This window comes from Magallana gigas, chromosome 1, assembly GCF_963853765.1.
Source record: "Magallana gigas chromosome 1, xbMagGiga1.1, whole genome shotgun sequence".
In the NCBI taxonomy this organism is placed as follows: Eukaryota; Metazoa; Mollusca; class Bivalvia; order Ostreida; family Ostreidae; genus Magallana; species Magallana gigas.
The window spans coordinates 53,743,206-53,763,372 of NC_088853.1; the positions used below are offsets into that span (position 1 = coordinate 53,743,206).

A 20,167-nucleotide genomic window follows, 5' to 3' on the forward strand; every position below is an offset into this window, starting at 1 on the left:
TTAAATATGAGAAAAAGCCAAATTTTACTCGTTAAGTTATCCCTGAATTTCAAGTTACATATTTTATTGTTTATCATTGGTTTGTTTCCGTGTTTTTTTTTCTTTTGTTTATCTTATTTCAGTCCAATAAGAAACATACATTATAAGTACGACTTATATATAATTTTTGTTGTCACTAGTTTTAGACTATTTCCATCAAACCTTTTATTTCCGAATTATTCCAAATTTTTCGGTTTTAAAAAGTTTTCGCTTCTTGTAAATATTTGTATTCAGTTAAATATTTTAGACATCATTATAGATTACAACTGTTACATTGAAATGACGTATGGGGAAAATGTATATCAAATTACTTTCAGGGGGTATATCCTTAAAGCACCTCGCTTTTAAAAAAATATCATATTACCTGAAACCCAGATTGCTATCATCCTTTTTATGGTATAAATAAGAACAATGACCAAAGAAAAACCATCACACAGACCGGTCGGTGGCCCAGTAAGGAGTGCACTGCGTGCGTCTCCCGTCGTTAATCAGTCTACTTCTCTAATTTTAAGAAATAATAGTCCTTGCTGTAGGGGGCATGTTTCTGTTCCTAAAAACTACGATATGAATAATTTGGATTATTACAAAAGGAAAAACAAGTATTCCTTTTAAAGGAATGATCGGCAATAGCTAGAAGCAATCAACATGATCAGTTGGTATACAATAAAAGTACTGTATTTTTTCAAAATATAGAATATTTTGAATCTGTACACCTTAATTTCATCATTATAAACCGTGAACAAATTTAATTTTGAAATAAATTTGGGGAAAGCCGTTCTTAAACTCCTTGTCTAGTTTTATATTTTTAACGTAATTATTAAATGTTAATTTATCTTCTTCAAAATACTGAGTAGGGCTCTTCAATACACATGTATACAAAGAAAGAGTTGTTTTAAAATAATTTAATGCGACTGAAAAACATTGAATGCCATCATCACTTGCTATTGAGGTCGCATTATAACGTAACCTTGTTTATTCCTAGCTACTATTATGCAACGTCAATAGATCGAGGTCAGTTCATGGAGCATGTTCCAATGATCGAGGTCAGCTCATCGAGGTCAACTGCATTACTGAATGAATCTTTCAATCGAAATTCTTACGCGTGAGACAAAATGTGCATTCTTGAATTAACAGGTCGAACTGTATTTAATGTATGTTTGCATCTCTTAAGGTAAATGAATTGAAATAAAACTGAGTAAAATGTTGTATAAATATAAGAACTTCTTATGCAAGCGGAATGTGTGCGCACGTGGAAGCATTTGCCGGATGCCTCATATGGACACAACAGTGATCGGCGGAACAATAAACGAGAAGAACAAATGAAACCGGTTGTGTATTTCAAATTACAATTCCATTAGTATTGTTGCTAGCGTATCGTAATTTGCCAAATATAATACGCGCATTTAAGAAAAATATTTCGTTATGAGAGAGGAGTGTATATTATACACCCAAATGGAATTTTTCACTTTTTGTTAAAAAAACTGGTAAAATACTGGCTATCGTTATTCAGTTTAAGCCTTAATACGGAAACGCTGTATACAATACTTCTGATTGTTTGATCTCTTTATCCGTTGATAAATTGTATTAAAATAGCCAGACAAAGTCAATAGGAACTGTTTACTCAGCAATCAGAGCTGTTCATTCACCACCGTCGTGTAGGCTGCTATCAAAGATATGTTTAATAGATCTGTGCAATAGATCCCTATTGTGATTTCGCCTAATTGAATTAGCCTTCCAGTGTAACCACATGAGATTATTTGATGGAAATTATTGCCTTTTTAAGCACATGGTTAATATTTAAAGAAAATATAAACAGTCTTTGAAAAAAAAGTCACATTTTTTAAACACGCCTGCGCCCTATCGAAGCCATTGTTACACACACGTGCGCTTGCCACTTTTTCATGCTGATTATCTCAGACCTACAGTGTACCTTTGGGCAAATCAATGTTACAACTTAGTGAATACCTTGTTACCTGTGGGCAGTCACCTCTTCCAGTTCTTTGAATGTTTCCAATTTTCAGAAAGTCAAGACTTAAAACGTCTGCGTCAGAAAGTTAACATCATGGATGAATAATATGTCCATGTTCCCTAAATTACTATGACAGTTTGATCAGGATCTATGTGCGTATTATATATTAACACGTATTTTTAGACCCAAAGTGAGAGCATATTAAACACAACTGCGTATTATATTAGGCAAAGTACGGTACTTTAAACGAATAAATTACGTGTACCCTGTTTGTTTCCCTTATATTCGGTTGAAGACATATCTTTAATCCCAAAATTAAATGAAGCATTCATTTTTAAGAAAAAAAGATAGTATTCAAATTAATTTTACTTTTAACCCATGAAAATGAGTAACGACCTTTAACGATATATCATCACTTTTTAAAGATGACATCACATTACATAACTATGCGGGTCACACAACTAAATGTTCCTGTTTTCTCAATCCCAAACACAATTGCGTATTGTATGGAGGAATGCGTCATTGACCTTTTAAAAAGAGTTAGGGAAAGGATATTTAATTAAACACCTTTTAATCAAATTAATAAAAGGGTAAAGTTAGAGATCGACCTTATTGTTAGACACTGGGTAGAATGAATACCTGAGTGTAGTAGAAATCAAAATGAAGATATCTAAACGTCGAGAAGAGAGAAAGAGAAGAGAAGGTTAAGAAGAAAAAAAAATAGACGTATGTCTATTTTATAAAAACCAACGGCAGTTTTAACGGCCACTAAATTTTTAGAAAATTTTCTTCTTGTACATTGATGATGTTCTCCCACGTTGAATAATATCTTTTCTTACCAAAGGCATCGTTTCATTTTTTTTGTCCCTTAATTCTTATTTTTATAACAATTTAAAGAAAATTGTATCTTTGGAATAACTGAAAGGGTTTGAAAATGAATACGATACAATAGGTAAGAAATACTGTAAACGTATTATATTTGGCGTGTACGGAATTTGACGGAAAGTTGCGAGGATTTGACTTAGCGTTTTCCTGAATGTGACCTTTTTTTATACATTTATGCATGACGTTTAACGGTGTAATTGATTAAGCAGAAGCCGCAAACCGCAAAATAAAATTCACCGCCAAATTTAGTACGTTTACAGTACTCTCTAAACAATAAATTTATCTATTTTTTTTCTAATTACAAAAAGAAATCGAGTGTTCACATCGTTGGTTTTCACAGGATGAATCTCTGCCATTAAGTTAACTGAAATGTGACTGAGCGGTAACTAAAGGGCGACTGAATGGCATAGCTATGCCTTTCCAGACCATTCAGTTAACATTCAGTTGACTGAATGGCAGAGGTTCATCCTCTGTTTTGTCTTTGGTTCTCTTAAAATCGATTAAAAAACTCAAATCCACAAGGTTGATAAAACTTTTTTTTCTTACCAAAAGTACAAATTCATTGTTTTTTTTTACCAATAAATCTCATATAACAAGGTGGTACGATTTGCTAAAAAATAATTTTAAAAACGTCGAAAAATTTTCCATTCAATTTTTTTTTTAGGTTAGAAAATATGGGTGTTCCACATATTTTTGTTAAAAATTTTATCCTGTTAATTCGATAAAAATACGCTTAATCCATTAATTTTTACAATAAACGAAAACAAAGAAAACAAATCTTAAAAACATATTTTATATCAGTTCAAATTATGAATTTATTTCCTCTCTCTTCTCCTCGTCCATATGGAACTTGGATCTGACATTTGGAGAAAAAAATCACCATGAGTAATTTTAAACGTTAAATAAAATAAAAAAATAAAAAGATTTGTAACCGTGCTCACAAGATAAAAGGCAATGAACTTACAGAGGAATCATTATGTCCGATTCATCAGACAGTTCGCTGAAATAAGACGAAAAATTAAACTGATCGGAAAATTTAAGTTAAAAAAGTTCAGTCTATGATATTTTGCTGGTAAAAACTTACAAAGGAATTCCTAATTTGGACTCCTTAGTGCTGATTGAAAAAAGTGAGAAAAAAAATTAAAATAATTTTATAATTTTTGATATTTTTTTTACAAAACGAAGTAGAACAATTTTAAAAACCTACGAGGAGCTGAAAAATAGGATAGTGATTTTTATAAATTCAGCTTTTAAAGTACATGTAGAACAATATTTTGTTTAATTTGATTAATTTTTTCATTTGATAAAATAAAAACTTATGAGTGAGTAATAATCTAACCCTATGGGAGAAACCTCCCACTCTAGGGACTTTTCTGCCCGCAGCAGTATTCTCGGTTTACTGAAAAAAAATTGTTGCTGAAAATTTATTTGTCACGATTAAATACCCCCCCCCCCCCCAAAAAAAAAATGTCTTCGATCTATAATTATACAAATGTACTAACCGATCTCTTTTAGGTTCCATTGGGGTTTTTGTTTGGCTTCTCTTTGACTTTTTTAAGGAGATCGATCAATTCCACTTTACAATTGCAAATGCACTGACTGAAACATTTTATTAACAAAATGAGTATAGAGGTATAGAGATGAAGGGTTAATCAGATCACTATTTGAATTAAACTGTCAAACTAAATATAATTAACTTTACCTTGCCATGATTGAAATTATGATGAAAATATCCAAAATGAAGGAAAAGTTTCGGTAACTATTTGAAAGAATGGGATACCCCCTCCCTTCCCCTTTCCTTCCATAAATCTTTCACCAAGTCCTAATAAACTAATGCTTTCTGTTTTTGCGTAGAGAGTCAGATTGACTTTAGAATTGAGTCATATCACCGTCTTATATATGTATAAGAACACAATAATTAGTTTTCAGCCAAAAACATATGTCATGAGTGTGTAGGGAACAATAATGAAGGTATTGTTTCAAACGGTAGTGATAGAGATATCAGAATAAACTCGTAGGTCAACAAAAAAATCACCCTTTATATGCAGTGTTGAAAGACAAATATCAAAGTCGAATTAAATTGATATAAATAAATTGTATGAACCTTTTCTCTTCTATTTTCCAAAAGAGTTATCAAGTGGTACAGTTGGATGTTGTATAAATTTTCTTTCATAATGATTGTGATATTTTTTTTTACATGTAGGTCTTTGGATGAGTCTATCTCAGAACACCCCACACTGTGTCTGTCAATACGATCACAGAATGAGAATGGCCTTCTGTCCTTATGTACGAGCTTGTCCGGAATGTGTACCCAATGCCCAGGTGGAATGTGCAATAAGCGAAATAATTTTGAAACCAAACACATCACTAGACCAAGTACAGATCCACGGGGAATGTGACAACATATCGGCAAACAGGCGTATGTGCATGTATGCAGTTAAGGAAAAAAAGATGCAGTCCACCGGCGAAAGTTTCCTCTGTTCAGGTAATTTCATTTTTTTTAAATAGTGCAATTATATACTTTAAAATCGAGTTGTGATTGGCAAAGTGAAATTAATCTATGGTCGAGGGCTAATTTATCCGTTAGGGGGATATTTTTTTATTTTATTTGTAATTTATTTTTAAAAACCAATTTCGGAAAACAGTTCATTGATTGCATTTCAGAGTTGAATTTTATTTTTTATATTTAAGTGCGTAAAAAGATTTCTAAAGAGTTTTAAAAATCTGAAAAAAAAGAAATTGGATTTCAATAGTTTTGCCACTAATCGATAGGGAGATACTATTATTGTCACATGACCTCGCCGATCTCTGAATCTTCTTTTGTTGTGCAATATCCTGTATGACAAGTGTCACCGTTATCGGTCATTCATCATGGCGTGTTCTCTTGTAAACGGACGTGTTGTTTGCCAAGGTACCGACATTTTTGCTCGAATCTCATCGCTTCTTGTAGATTTTGTCTCTTATTTCATAGGTTTTAATGCATTTCGTAAATATCAAAGCAGTTGAATTGGAAATTTCAATTTTATCTGTAGATATGACCACGGTGAGGTTTGTATTGGGGAGCACCAGTGAGAGACGTGAGTAATCCCTTCTTTAGTCAATGTGTCTTCTTTTTAGATAAATATCGTTTATTGAACGAAAGCAGCATATATAGTGATCTAGTGGTAGAGGTTTAGGTGATGACGTAATTATTAGAGTCTCCCAGAGGGTTATTTTAAGAACAGTGCTTTAAAAAAAATCGTTTCTGATTGGTTGTTTTAAAGAGGTTGTACTATAAAGGTGATTTTTCATCCCTATTTTTAGAAAAGGTAGCAATATAGAGGTCGTGTTCTCATTGGAGGATTGAAAATAAAGGTGATGACGTAGTAGTAGTATATACGTACGTATGGGGGGTAAAAACAATGGGGAGCCTATTGTTTGGGGAAGACAAAAGACAAACAATAGGGTATTGAAATGGGGGGACAATGGGGTTGATGACCTTTGATAAGGGGTTACCCTGGAACACAATGGTGTATTGAATGGAGGTATGTGACAGTGGCCTTTATCAAGATTAAAGGGGAAGGAGAGATGTATAAAAATAGTACACGAGTGTGGTAACATGACGGGGCCCCGACCGAGAAAAGACTCCCCCCCCCTTTCGTCTAAATAATACAATGGAGACATACGTCAGCGATCACTGACGTTTAAAAATTATACCTGAGCGTAGTAACAATACGGAAGAGGAGATGTGTTTTGAAAAGTTTAAAGGTAACCTGGGTGTCCCGAGGAGGTTACTCATACGTAAAATGTAGGACATTTAAAAAAAAAAAAGATTGACAAGTTAAGTGGACCATTTTCGCAAGATTTTTACTCAATATAACCCGGTTTAGGGGGTGAGGTGAATTATTTCATTTTCAACCATCACCATGGCTCTGAAGATTGTACAAATTGTCATTGAGGATGAAGTTAGCGCCCCTGAGGGAGAAGATTGGGAGGTAGAGATTGCCAACGATCCTCACCCCAGCGGACAGATGGTCCGTATAAACGGAGAAGACGTGTATGTGTTCATCTAAGAACACTACATCGATTCGAAACAAACGGCCGTTTTCACGGCCACCAAATTTTTCGAAAAAGTTGCCTTCTATTGCAAGGACGTTGTACACAATCGTTGGTGAATATCATTTCTAACCCAGTGTTTCGATTCAGTATCTTTTAAGATTTTTGAATCTCAAAATTTTACTTAATAAAAGTTTGTATCTCTAAAAATTATTCAAAGGGGTTTAAATGATACTGTGACACACTGGGTGAGAAATTATAATTATTAATTGATCTTTTTCGTGTAAATTAGAATAAAATTCGTCAGTTTTTCATAGTTCTTTTTAATCTCAAAATGCTTAAATATTCGCAGTAATCAACATTAATTAACCTTATTTTTTGCCAAAGGTACCGTTCTCATTTTTTTTTTAAATTGATAAATCATTCAAATGTCAGTTTTTGTTTTTGTAGAATAATTATGAGGTTGAAAATGATCTCGGTACGATTGGGAAAAAATAATTTTTAAAAAAATATGTCATCCAATTTCTGTACGGGTTACAGAAAATTTGGAGTGTTCCACATTTAAAAAAAAAAAAAATTATATCTCTACTAGACGTTAAATAGTTTCAACTCATTACGTTTTAATTAACATTTTTTACCAAAGGTACCGTTTCATTTCTTTGTGTGTCAATAAAAAGAAAGTTTTGCATTTATAGATTAATTATCAGTTTAAAAAAATGAATACGGTACGAATGGTAAGAAATAATTTCAAAAAACGTTAATTTTTCCATCCAATTTCTTTTTGTATTACAAGAAATATGGAATCTTCCGCATAGTTTGAATTAAAAATTCGAATTTGATCGAAAAAACTGTCATCCATATGTTTTTAACGATAAATGAAAAACAAAGAAAACAAATCTTTACAACTAAAACATTGTTCTCAGAAAACAAAATTACATCAGAAGCTTCTTCGCCTCATCCATGTTGAACTGGGATCTGAAATTGACAGAAAAAAAATCATGAGTAATATGAAAGATAATTTTGTAAAAGAAATTGACAAAGAACGCAAGATTTTGGTGTAGTGACTAACGGGGGAATGAGGATGTCCGAATCCTCCAGACACAAGTCCATGAACGCGACGTCTCTGTCGCTGGCCATGGACTACTCCGATCTTATTGAGATAAACAAAAAAAAAAAAACAAAATTGAAGCAGTTTCCACTTAAATATGACAAATCGAAAAGAAAAGAAAAAAAAATTAAAACCTACGAAGAAATCTCTATTACACTTCTCTCTTGCCTAAAAAAAATAGCGAAAAAAAAGAAAAATTAACCTTTTAATAAATACAATCTAATTGATTCATTGGGTTTAGATTTGTACTTTTATTGATGAAATATAATCTCATAAAAGCGAAAAAAAATGATCTAACCCTATGGGAGAGACCTCCCACCGGAGGGACTCCTCCTGGTCCACAAGCGTACGCGGTTTACTGAAGAAAAGAGAAATTGTAACTTAAAATTTGCCACGATTTATTGCCCCCTCCCCTCCTAAACTGAAATTACTCTCTATTTATACTAACCACGGTCTCTTTGGTGCTTTTGGCGTAGCCGGCACGCTTCTTAAAAAAAAAAGAGGGGACACTCATGAACGACGTCAGGAAATTTAAGAATAAAAGTTCATTTTTAACTAATTGGTAGAAAAAATTTGTTTTAATATTAATAGCATTACTAACCCATTTTTTGTGATAGGGGTTTGGCTATAAATGAAAAGGAAAATATATTAATACGTATGGTTTTTCATTAATTGAAAAAAGAATAATTTTTGAAAAAAGTAGATTCAATTGGAAATTTTATTTAAAAAAATAAATAGTATGTAACCTACACGTCTGGTGTAGACGTCATGCCAGCTGACAACTGGCCCCCCCTTCTGCTATGTCTTTAAAAAAATGAATAATATTTAATTTAAATATAACAAAATTGTCATGAAAAAAAATAAGTTTGTATATGTGTTTTAATTTTAGTAAAAAATTAAACATCTTTTAAATTATCGTGTAATAAAACTTACGGGCACGGGCATTTATCAAGGATGTCCTTGATTTTCTCAAGAAGCTCCACCACTTCTATTTTAGAGTTGCATATGCATTGGCTGAAACATTTAAGTACCAAAAATAAGTATAGAGGAATAAAGATGAAGGGAAAATTGGACCACTTACAGTAAGAGTCAAAACTAAAATCTTATTAACTTACCTTGCCATGGTAATCTTAATCCAAAAAATATGAATTATTAACAAATAACAAGATCCTTCAGAAAAAAGGGGAAGATTTGGAGGTTTTCAACGATTTTATATTTCGATTTCAATCAAAAAAAACCTGACGCCAATGATTGGTTCGGATTGAACGGGGTGGGGGGAGGAAGAGGGGTGATGTGGAATAAAAAATATTTTTTTACGGGTGAATGCGGTAAGTTAGAAACGTATTGTATGTTTGCTAATGACCGCCCCCCCCCCCCCCCACAACTTTCATCATCTGCTAATAACTGTTGTTATTTTGTATATGTGTAGAGAGTCAGAGTCGGTTGACATTAGAAGATTAAGGGGCAGGTCACAGTATCCTCGTATATGTAATGAAAAATAAAATTAAACATTATTAGTCACAAAATTATATCATGAATGCAACAATAATGAAGGTATTGTTTTAAATGTTCGTAATAGGGGTACAGAATAACCTCGTAGGTCAGCCAAACGAATCGCCTATTGTTTGCATTATTGAAAGACAAATATCAAAGTCGAAATAAAATTGATAAAAATAAATTGAATGAACTTCTCCTTTTCTCTTTTCCAAAAAGTTATCAAGTGGTACAGTTGGTTGTTATTCAATTTTTCCTTTTTTTTGTCGTCATGATTGCGATAATTATTTTACATGTGGTTTTTGGTATGAGTCTATCTCAGGACACCCCGTCCTGTAACTGTAAAAACGATTTTGAAATGGCTTTCTGTTATAATGTACGAGCTTGTCCGGAGTTTGTGACCATTGCCCAGGTTGAGTGCGCAATTAAAGAAATCATTGTTAAACCGAACACATCGCTGGACCAAGTACTGATCCACGGACAATGTACCGACATATCGGCGTACAAGCGATTTTGCATGCACGCAATTAAAGAAATAAAGATGCAGGCCACCAGCGAAAGTTTCCTCTGTGCAGGTAATTCTATTTTATTCATTTCTTAAACTTTAAAATTAAGATGTGATTGGAGAAGTGAAATTACTTTACCTCGAGAGTTGATTTTACCTACAGGAGGATATATTTTTCGTTTTTTATTTAATAGATTTTATATTTTGAATTAAAAATAGCTATTTGGCTTCAGAGCTTAATTTTTTGAGAAAAAATATTTAAATGTGTAAAAACAAATCTAAAGCGTTCGAAACATAAAAAAAATCAAGAAATATGACTTTTGATAGTTTTTGGTAACTTATCGATTTTGCGAGATCAGTCTTTAGTCACGTGACTTCGCAATTCATTCTCTTCTTTTGTCACGTCACATCTGTATGTCACGTGATAAATTAGTCATTCAGCATGGTGTGTTCTCTTGAGAACGGAGCGGTGATTTGCTCAGGTACAGAATTGTTGTTGCTTGAATAGATTTTTATCTATTATTTCATTTGTTTAAATGCGAAATGCTGTAACCCCTTAGATTTTAATCTTTTACTTCATTTGTTTAAATGCATTTCGTAAATCTCTAAATATCTTTTTCGGTAATCTTATCTGTAGAAATGACGACATTATCCTCGACCATGCCGAGATTCAGTGAGAAACGTAAGTAATCTCTTTTGTCAACGTTTTATGTTTTGTTTTAATGTTACCGTTTATTGAACGATTTTGATTCGGATTTTTGTTCAATTTCGTGGGAAATCTATCATTGCATTTCAGTTATTTCTCGCGATCCCGCGTGTTCGAACTAACGTTCGAGTGCGGGCAATCTGGTGTAAACTGGTTTCGACCGAATCAGTAATGAGAAAGGCGTGTTTGTGATGAATGAAATCCCCTCTGTTAAGAGAGAGAGAGAAGTCTCTATTTGATTCATGTCGACATACTTTAATCTTTATTTTTTGTAAACTCAAAATATTGATTTTTTTTTTAAACATTTTAATATAGATGTAACACACGAGAGGGAGTCGTCAAGCTCACACCAGAACTTTACGACGACTGACGCGACCACACAAACTTCTGTTATCTGTAGCACGCTTAATAATAGTATCGCGCTTATTAATAATAGTAGCATGCACAATAATGACACGTCTGCATTTAATAGTACACCCATCCCGCATGACTATACTAAATCTCTGACGTCACCTGTAACCACTATTACATTGCATGAAAGTACACCTCGAGCGCATTCAGTAGAACAGACCACCCCATTTACCAAATCTAACAACACTATGCCTGACACGACCCGCTTTAATACAAATGTCACTCTATCCTCTGTAAATACTTCCTCGCATGATTTTTCACCTTATACTTCTAAATTGACGGACTCGACGACTACCGACTTGTACGCTGAAATGAGCACTATCAGTTTGAAAAACATTGAGGCTCGCGGTACGAAATACGACAAACTGTATTACATATTATTCCTTATACCCATTTTATTCATAGCATGTTTTTTGTATTTCGTAATTATATTATGAAAATAAGTCCTAATCGTAGATCAAATCACCTATCTTTAGACACAATAGACAGTCAATTTGAAAAAAATGTGAATGAATGCAAAATTGAATGTGATGATGATGATGAGGATGAGATGGTGTTTCAACAATAAATCTAATAAATTATTTTTTTTAAAGTACTAGTGCATGTTGTTTTATAGTTGTTTGTTGGTTGAAATGTTTGTCTTTTGTTTGCATGAACTGCGCACGGAATAAGACAAGTAAGTAATTCTTTTTCTTAATCATATTTTTTATGGTGAACTTAAAAGTTAAATGATGTTTTTTTTTGTTTTTTTTTAAAAATCAGACATGATTGATAAATTCTAAATAATACAATTTTATCGAATACATTTTGTGTTTTATGGAACAGAGGATTTTGATGTGTCTTAATAAAAATCATGCATTTTTATCACAGTCAGGATATATATGTTTTCCTATTTTTCTTTAGTGAACGAAGCTTTCGACATGGCCCTTTCGGGCTTGATTGTTATAGGGGGGCTAGTTCTTGTTGCGGTGTTGCGGTATCTCCTCAGGAGATACAGCAACTTCATCGTCGTCCGTGAACGTCGACAGGCGGGTGCAGCGTCACTTTCCAACCCCCAACTGATGCCAGGACGAGCCGCGGAGCAGCGCCGGGAGGCCCTCAAGCAACTGTTCAGGACAGCGGAGCCGGCCGAGGACATCCCACCAATTCCCATGGAGGAACTGGTGAGGAGGATCAAGAAAGAGCCAGTGACCCCACCCCGCGCCCAGTCCATGCCAGTGCTCACCCCGACCAAGAAGTTCGCCACACAGGGGGATTTGCTACTGGTGTAGAAATTCTATAATTAAATACCCGATAACAAAATAATAAAACTTTTTTTTTTTTGTGTGTACGTCTTTTCTTACCTGAGACAAAAAGAAATAATTGCATTTGTTGGTGCTTTTATTGAAAAAAAAAATCAGATAATGGGTTGCGGGAATAAAATGTAAATATTTCTTTACACGTCTCAAAAATGTATTGAACTTCCTGATCAGTTAAAGAGTTTCGTAACAAAGAAAACAGTTGATACTAAAATCAACTTGAAAGTTGGGGGAAAACCCTCAAGAAATAAATTATGAGTTTAAAAGAAATTGGTCAAATTTAACGAACAAGGAAACTATTATTCTACCTTTTGGTATTTATTGTGGTTGAACAATGGAATTAAGGACTATATACAATGAGAAAGTTAGAAATGAATAGAAATGTTTATTGAATGTTATACCGATCAATGATATAAAATCTACCCAACGTTTAAAAAAATACATTAATTGAATAAGTTTTGGTATTTAAAAACCATTAACGCTTAAATCAAAGGGGGAAAAATCGATTTTTTTTTGGATTGACATAGTACATGAAATACGCCCACTTTATTTAAAACCAAATCATTATAATTAATATTAAAATGTTTATTTTCAGTCGTCAGAAGTTATAACCAATGAAAAACTATTTCAGATTTACTGTTATCAGTTTAAGATTTCTTTGATTTCTTGTGGTATGAATTTGATTTGCTTCGAGTCCGCATGGCAGTTTGGAATTTTTTTTTATTATTTCTTTATACTTTTGAACAAGATGTTTCAGTGTGGATTTTGTCATTTAATATTTGATTCGTACGATGGCATGACGGAACATGAGAAAGTACACGAAAACAATTCAGGGTATGTTTAAAAATTTATTTATCTGTCCATATACGCGGCTGTGAAACTTTACATTGCAAGAGGGGTAACTCTATCAACTAGCTCTCTCTCTCTCTCTCTCTCTCTCTCTCTCTCTCTCTCTCGTATTAAAAATACACGAACGTTTTGCTAAAAAAAAAGGATTATTGAAATACAATGGAAAGAAATAGTAGGTTTAAAAATAAAATCTCAAATGTAGTTATCTGTCATATATTACTTTTCAACGAAATTTCAGATTAAAAAAAGTTTTTATTTTATTTTGATGCTTTTACTTACACAACAGATCTCTTTATTTTGTGAAAAAATATTAATAGTAATAAAAAAATAAATAGAAATAATTTTCAAAAAAAAATATATGATATTGTCAACCAAAAATTTTGATTTATGACAAATTTATTAATCTATAGTGGTATTTTTTGGGGGGGGGGGCTTAATATTTATATTTTTTTTTTTTAAATTTCGTTTAGTTCCAAAGTCCGGGAGCAAAATTTATATCAACAAATTGAAGATATGAGTTGGAGCGAATTACCGTCAGGGAATGAAACTTCACAACTGAGAGCTACTAGCCCTGCAAGTGGAGGAGCCAACATTTCGACGACGGATTTTGACGACATCGCAGAATCATCGTTTCACAGAAATTGTTCTCTACTACTCGAGGGCGATGCGAGCCTTTCGACGGACTTTCCCGACATTGCCGATTCCAGTTTCCGCGAGATCGAAAATATGTCCTTAGACGACGATTTGTTGCTTGCCGACGACCTCATCAGAAATCAAGTCGGCGCGGGTTCTGACGACTACAATATAAAGATAGTCAACGAGAGAACCCTCAAAGATATGAAGGCCGTCGACGTCAATTACCAGCTGACGTTTAACAACAAGTTTTTCCGCGAAAAAAAGAAATTGGGTGAAGTCAAGGATATTCTTCGGGATGCCTTTGAAAAAATGATTAATCACGTAAAGAAAAACCTTCGACCCGGCGACATCATGAGGGGGGGCCATTCACAATCAAAAACTGGACATACCCATCTACGTTCCTTGCCGTCCGATGGAAGAGATGGACGCCGAGGCCATGATGGAGAGTGTTGTAAATGTTCTTAATAGTAACGAGGACATTCCCTTCGACGCCACCTGTCGCATCGACATCGGCGCCATCAAGCACCCGCGCGGTGGCAAAGGTGTGAAAATGACAAACATCGAGGCAGGGAGCATTAATAAAAAATCAATAGTACAGATCAAAAATCCGGATAACCTCTGCCTGTTCAGAGCTGCTCTCGTGGCTTACTGCGGTGTATGTAGAACGAGCAAAGACGAGTACAAGAGAATAAAAAGAATGCATCCTACACTCACCCCCGCCGAGATTCTCATTCAATTTGAAAAATGTCCAAAGTGGTACTATAGAGAGGTGCGTGGAAACAATCAGCATACTCAGGACTCTCTCACTCGCGCCGTCTGCCAGTCCTTGGGTATTTCAGATGATCAACCCTTAACTTATGCATTGACCCCGACATTAGAAGATTATTTGAACGCAAACATTTATGTCGTAAGCTCTGCTCTCGGAAACGCGTTTTCCTACATCAGCCAGAACTGCGATCAAGAAAGGAAAAAACTCTTTTTATACCACGTAGACAAGAAATCGGGGCACTTTCACGCCATTGTTAAAATAAGTGGATTTTTTGCAGGTTCCTATTTTTGTACAACGTGTTTGACCCCTTATGAGCACAAATATAAACACGCTTGTAAAAATCACTGCAGTGTGTGTTTGTCGGATAACTGTGAAAAAAAGGAGGTGTGTATTTGTCAAGATTGTCATAGGACTTGCAGGTCTAAAGAGTGTTACAGAAGACATAAGATCCGCACCGAAAGCGGTAGCGTGCCATGCGAACTAGTGTACAAATGTCCGACCTGTCACAAGTTCGTGGAACATCACGAGATGAAGCCTGAGGATCACAAGTGCGGTCACTTTACGTGTAAATCCTGTCGGCAGTACGTTGATCCGGATCATCTATGTTGTGCTAGAAGTTACCCTCCTTCGGAAGACGGAAATCGACGCTTCATCTTTGCGGACATAGAGACCTCGCAAAAGGACGAAATAGTCCAGTGTGAATGGGGATATGCCCCTCGCCATAATGCCCATTGCGAACAGTGTCTTCGAGAAAAAAAGACCTGTACCGATTGTCGCCGATGTCATCACTGTCTCGAGTCTCACTGCGGGAAATCAAGACATTCTGTTGTCTTAGCCGTCTGCCAGACTGCCTGTACAAAGTGTGAAAACGCGGACGTCATTCTCGAAAGCACGTGCAAGGAATGCGGAGATCGGTGCGAACGTTGTTCTAAGAAAGATAAAAAGACCAAACGATTTATTAGACCCCCCTGTCCGGGAAAGTGTGGGTTTCGTGAGCGTGTGTTCAAGACTCTGTATGATCTGGGTTCCTGGATATTCCACGAAAACCACAGAGGGTATACAGTCGTGTTTCACAACCTGTCATATGACGGCCCGTTCCTGCTTCAGTACCTTCTGTCGCAGACCGTACGCCCTTCGTTTATTATCTACAGAGGTAGTAAAGTACAGATGTTCAACGTAAGCGCTCTCCAGATCAGAGTCATAGATTCCTTTAATTTTTTACCCATGGCCCTGGCTAAATTACCAGAGGCATTCCAACTGGAATCTCTGGTCAAAGGATATTTTCCACATTTCTTCACGTGCCGGGAAAATTTGTCGTACGTCGGACCCTATCCGCCCCCCGAGACATACGGACCCGATGGCATGTCAATAGAAGGCCGAGAAAAATTTTACAAATGGTATCGGGGAAAAATCAACAGCGGAGAAGTGTTTGACTTTCACAGCGAAATGGTGAAATACTGCCGAAGCGACGTTGATATACTGCGCCGAGCCTGTATTAAATTCAAACACCTTCTACACGAAGCGACTGGCAGAGACGGAGGTCGCGCCGTAGATGCATTTGACTCTTGCACCATCGCCTCTCTTTGCATGGACGTTTACAAGCTGAAATTCCTCGAAGAGCAGTGGAAAATTATCGTTAAGGAAAACGACATCGAGAGCCCGGTAGATGCTAAAGCGCTGAACGGAAAAACATCTGTCTATTATCGAAATGATTGGATAGACTGGAGCGAATTTAGAAAAATGAACCCGGAAATTGTCAAAGAAGTTTTCGTGAAGTCTGCCATTGCTCGCCCGCCAGCAAACGGGCATCAGGCTCGCGTCCCCTTTAGCAAAAAATCAATAGCATGGCTCGAATGGTTGATGCATCGCGCATGCGCAAGCGGCCAACACCTGACTATTTCCCACGCATTAAACGGAAGGGGGGAGTACAGAGTACCGGAAACTCGGTATCGACTAGACGGTTACGTGGGGCCGACCCCCGAATTTCCCGCCGGAGTCGCGTATGAATTTCACGGCTGCCCCGTTTGCTTTAAAAAGGGGAATGATATTTTACTGTCAAACTCCCAGTATACCGCTTCCGAGTTGCTTGCACGGACTCGTGAGAAAGAACAAAAGTTAAAGAGCCTGGGAATGAAACTTGTCGTCATCTGGGAACACGATTATGACAAATTGCTTGAAGAGGACCCTGACGCCAAAGCCTTTGTCGTCAATCTGGACTTGACCGATCGTCTAGACCCCCGCGACAGCCTCATGGGTGGTCGTACAAATGGTTGTGTTTTGTACAAGAGAGCATCACAAGGAACACAAATCAACTATGTCGCTTTTACCTCGCTGTACCCCTTCGTTAATAAGACAGCGCGATATCCCAACGGACATCCCGAAATCATCACGCGCGAGTTTGACGACATCTCGAACTATTTCGGACTAGCAAAAGTAAAAGTTTTACCGCCTCGAAGTCTTTTTCACCCAGTGCTAGGCTACCGCTCACAGGGAAAGTTAACGTTTCCGCTGTGTCGATCCTGTGTGGAGCGCCAACAGAAAGAACCTTGTGCATGCTCAGACGCGGACAGAGCACTGATGGGTACTTACTGCACACCCGAACTTCTCAAGGCAATCGAAAAGGGGTACAAGATCCTCAAAATCTACGAAGTCTACCACTGGGAGGATTCGACTCAGTACGACCCCTCGTCCAAGACGGGCGGGCTTTTTGCGCCTTACATAACATGTTTTTAAAAATAAAACAAGAGGCCAGCGGGCGATCCGACTGGGTCAAGACGGAGGACGACCTCGCTCGATACATCGAAATGTACGAGCAAAGGGAGGGCATTCGTTTAGACCCCGACAATATCGAACACAACCCGGGGTTACGTAGCCTGGCAAAGCTATTATTGAATAGTTTCTGGGGTAAATTCGGTCAGAGAATGAATCTATGCAAAACGCAGATTCTGCACGACAGCCAAGCCCACGTTTTGTTCGAACAGATGGCCAATCCGACCATAGAAATTCAAGATTTTAACATCATTGACGACCACCATCTCATGCTGACCACTAAACGGACATCGGAGGACATGTGCGACCCCGGTCATAGCAACGTTTTCTTGGCGTCGTTTACCACTTGCTGGGCCCGTCTTAAGTTGTACGAACTATTAGATATGTTGAAGACTCGCGTTCTGTACTGGGACACAGATTCGGTGATCTATACTCAAAAAGAGGGGGAAATAGAACCCCCAGTCGGAGATTATCTAAGCGAACTCACCAATGAATTAAAAGAAGGTGACTGGATTACCGAGTTTGTATGCAACGGCCCTAAAAATTATGCATACAAAACCCATAAAGGGAATGAGGTATGCAAAGTCAAGGGTTTTTCCCTCAATTACACCAACTCGACGATCCTTAATTTAACCAGCATGAAAGACGCCATGTTCAATCGAGAGGACTCCGCGGCGGGAAACTATCACACCGTCAATCCGGCCAAAATCAGTCGAGAAAAAATTCATAGCAAACTTTATAGTCAAGAGGAAGTTAAGAAATATGCGGCTGTGTATACCAAAAGAGTCGTGCAGCCAAATTTAACAACACTTCCTTATGGTTATTAATAAAAAAAAAAACCGAGTGTTTAGACTGTGTTTTTTTAGCCTATGTACATTGTTCAAACACTACATTAAAAAAAAGAAAAAAAAGCTATATATGTTTACAATGTTTCTTTTTGGTTTAATGAGGTCTACAGTTTAAAATGAATATCTCCTCTTTTACAATTGAAATGTCAGTCACGTTGTCCTTCTCTTTTTGGGTACACGTATGCCAGGCGGTGAGGTCGCTTTTCTCTTTCTACTTCCCGCGTAAATAAGACCGACTCCGTGTTGTGGGGGTCCCGTTTTCTCCTCGTTGGAAATTGACGACAATGTCTCCTCGGTATTAACCCCTTGATCACAAGATTGACATTTTTCTTTTTCATTCTGTTTCTCCTTCATCCGATCGTAGGTCGTTTTTTTGACGAGTAGATATTCCTCCGCCATCTTCTTTAAAATAAGGTTTAAGAATCAAAGGAACGATTTCTCCGTTTTTCTGCAACACTTTTTTTATCTGACTGTTGCTCACTCGGCGATCACAGAGAGACTGAACAAGGTCTTTAAATCTCGTGAGTTTTGTCCGAAAATAAGCGGAAATGATCAGATGTCCCATGTAAATATTTAGAGTTATCTCCCTGAAAGCCTTTATCTGTTCCTCGGTTGCCATGTCGACAAGTTTTTTTCGTTGAGTCTTATCGGCCAAAAATAAAAAGCGAAGAAATGCTGTCTGACGTCCTGTCCTTCGAGACATGATGACGTAAATGAACGAGTTTAATAATGGCGCTCATTATTTATTTAGGACGGTAGACAACCGTATCTCCTTCGTCTGGTAAGATGTTAGTTCGTAAACGCCACTCTTCCGGACAGTGATTGGTCAGATCTATCAGTATGTAACCATAAGGGCGACTTACGGCTTTGGCATAAGCGTCCATCCAAAATTTCGAGCGCCCCGTGAAAACCTGGCTGCCAAAGGTAATGATCTGTCGATTATCTCTCACATTCTTAAATAAAATTACGTGCTGGCAATTAAGTAAGATGCTTTTAGCATAAACTCCGGGGGGATAGAGATTTTGCGACAGCAAAAAGCTGTTAGTTTAGAATGCGACACCATGGTCTGAAACAGATGAAGAGCATCGGCACTTTTCGTCACTAAATGAATCATGTCGTCGAGAATATTAACGGTGTGAGGGGAATCTTCAGACCATTCCTTGATTTCCTCTCTGCTTGGTAGTCCTTTATAAGTTTCAAAATCTGTTAAACTCGACTTCATGTCCTCTACAATGTGTTGATCTTCCATGTAACAATAAATAATTTTGTTTGGTGCCACGTCAAACATCTCGTTTCCGTTTTTTAATAAATTCCACACGAAATGCGTTTTTCCTGACATGGTTCCCCCTATGACGGCAAACAAGGTTTTAATTTTCATTGCCGAATCTTTCCGTGTTTCGAGAACAAATGAGAAATGGCGAATCTGTGACTGACTTTTTATGAAATTAAATTCCGTAAGATGTATGCGCATGCGCACAAGAATCCTTCAAAGATGATTTTGTACTTTTTTTTTTACTTTCACAATGAAAAAAAAAACTACCTGTATAGCGTGTTGATTTGACTTTAGTGTAAAAACATGACTCACACATAGATCTTTTTTTTACAAGATTTTTATTTTTAATTTTACTATCATTTCTACAAACAACACACACTCACACGCATATACAAAATCACATCTAATTTTTGTTACTTTAATTTGGTGCATTCATTTCAACTACATAAACATTTTTAGTAAAAGTCATTCAAAACAAAATTTACGCAAAAAAAATTCAAAACAAAAACTAAAACATAAAACAAATATATAAGTACATTTCACTCACACAATGATAATTTTTTCATTAAAAAA

General features: G+C 36.3%; 1 protein-coding gene and 1 long non-coding RNA gene across 3 annotated transcripts; one reads left to right on the plus strand and one right to left on the minus strand.

Moving 5' to 3' along the window:
* Positions 1–8,169: 8,169 nt before the first annotated feature.
* LOC136273935 (uncharacterized) lies at positions 8,170–9,191 on the minus strand. The gene is made up of 6 exons (XR_010712156.1): positions 8,970–9,191; positions 8,787–8,840; positions 8,638–8,661; positions 8,485–8,523; positions 8,335–8,394; positions 8,170–8,204 (listed from the first exon to the last, which is right to left on the minus strand). It is a non-coding gene; the product is annotated as an uncharacterized lncRNA (long non-coding RNA).
* Positions 9,192–9,477: 286 nt separating this feature from the next.
* On the plus strand, positions 9,478–12,483 carry LOC117685515 (uncharacterized). Of its 2 annotated transcripts, XM_066070958.1 has the most exons (4): positions 9,478–10,517; positions 10,673–10,717; positions 11,057–11,828; positions 12,056–12,482. In XM_066070958.1, exons 3-4 carry the CDS (start codon positions 11,804–11,806, stop codon positions 12,421–12,423), a joined length of 393 nt encoding a protein of 130 aa, XP_065927030.1. In that variant the 5' UTR covers positions 9,478–10,517; positions 10,673–10,717; positions 11,057–11,803; the 3' UTR covers positions 12,424–12,482. The 2 variants fall into 2 exon arrangements, with proteins under 2 accessions (XP_065927030.1, XP_065927025.1); XM_066070953.1 differs by lacking the exon at positions 11,057–11,828 and having other exon boundaries at positions 12,056–12,483.
* Positions 12,484–20,167: the final 7,684 nt, after the last annotated feature.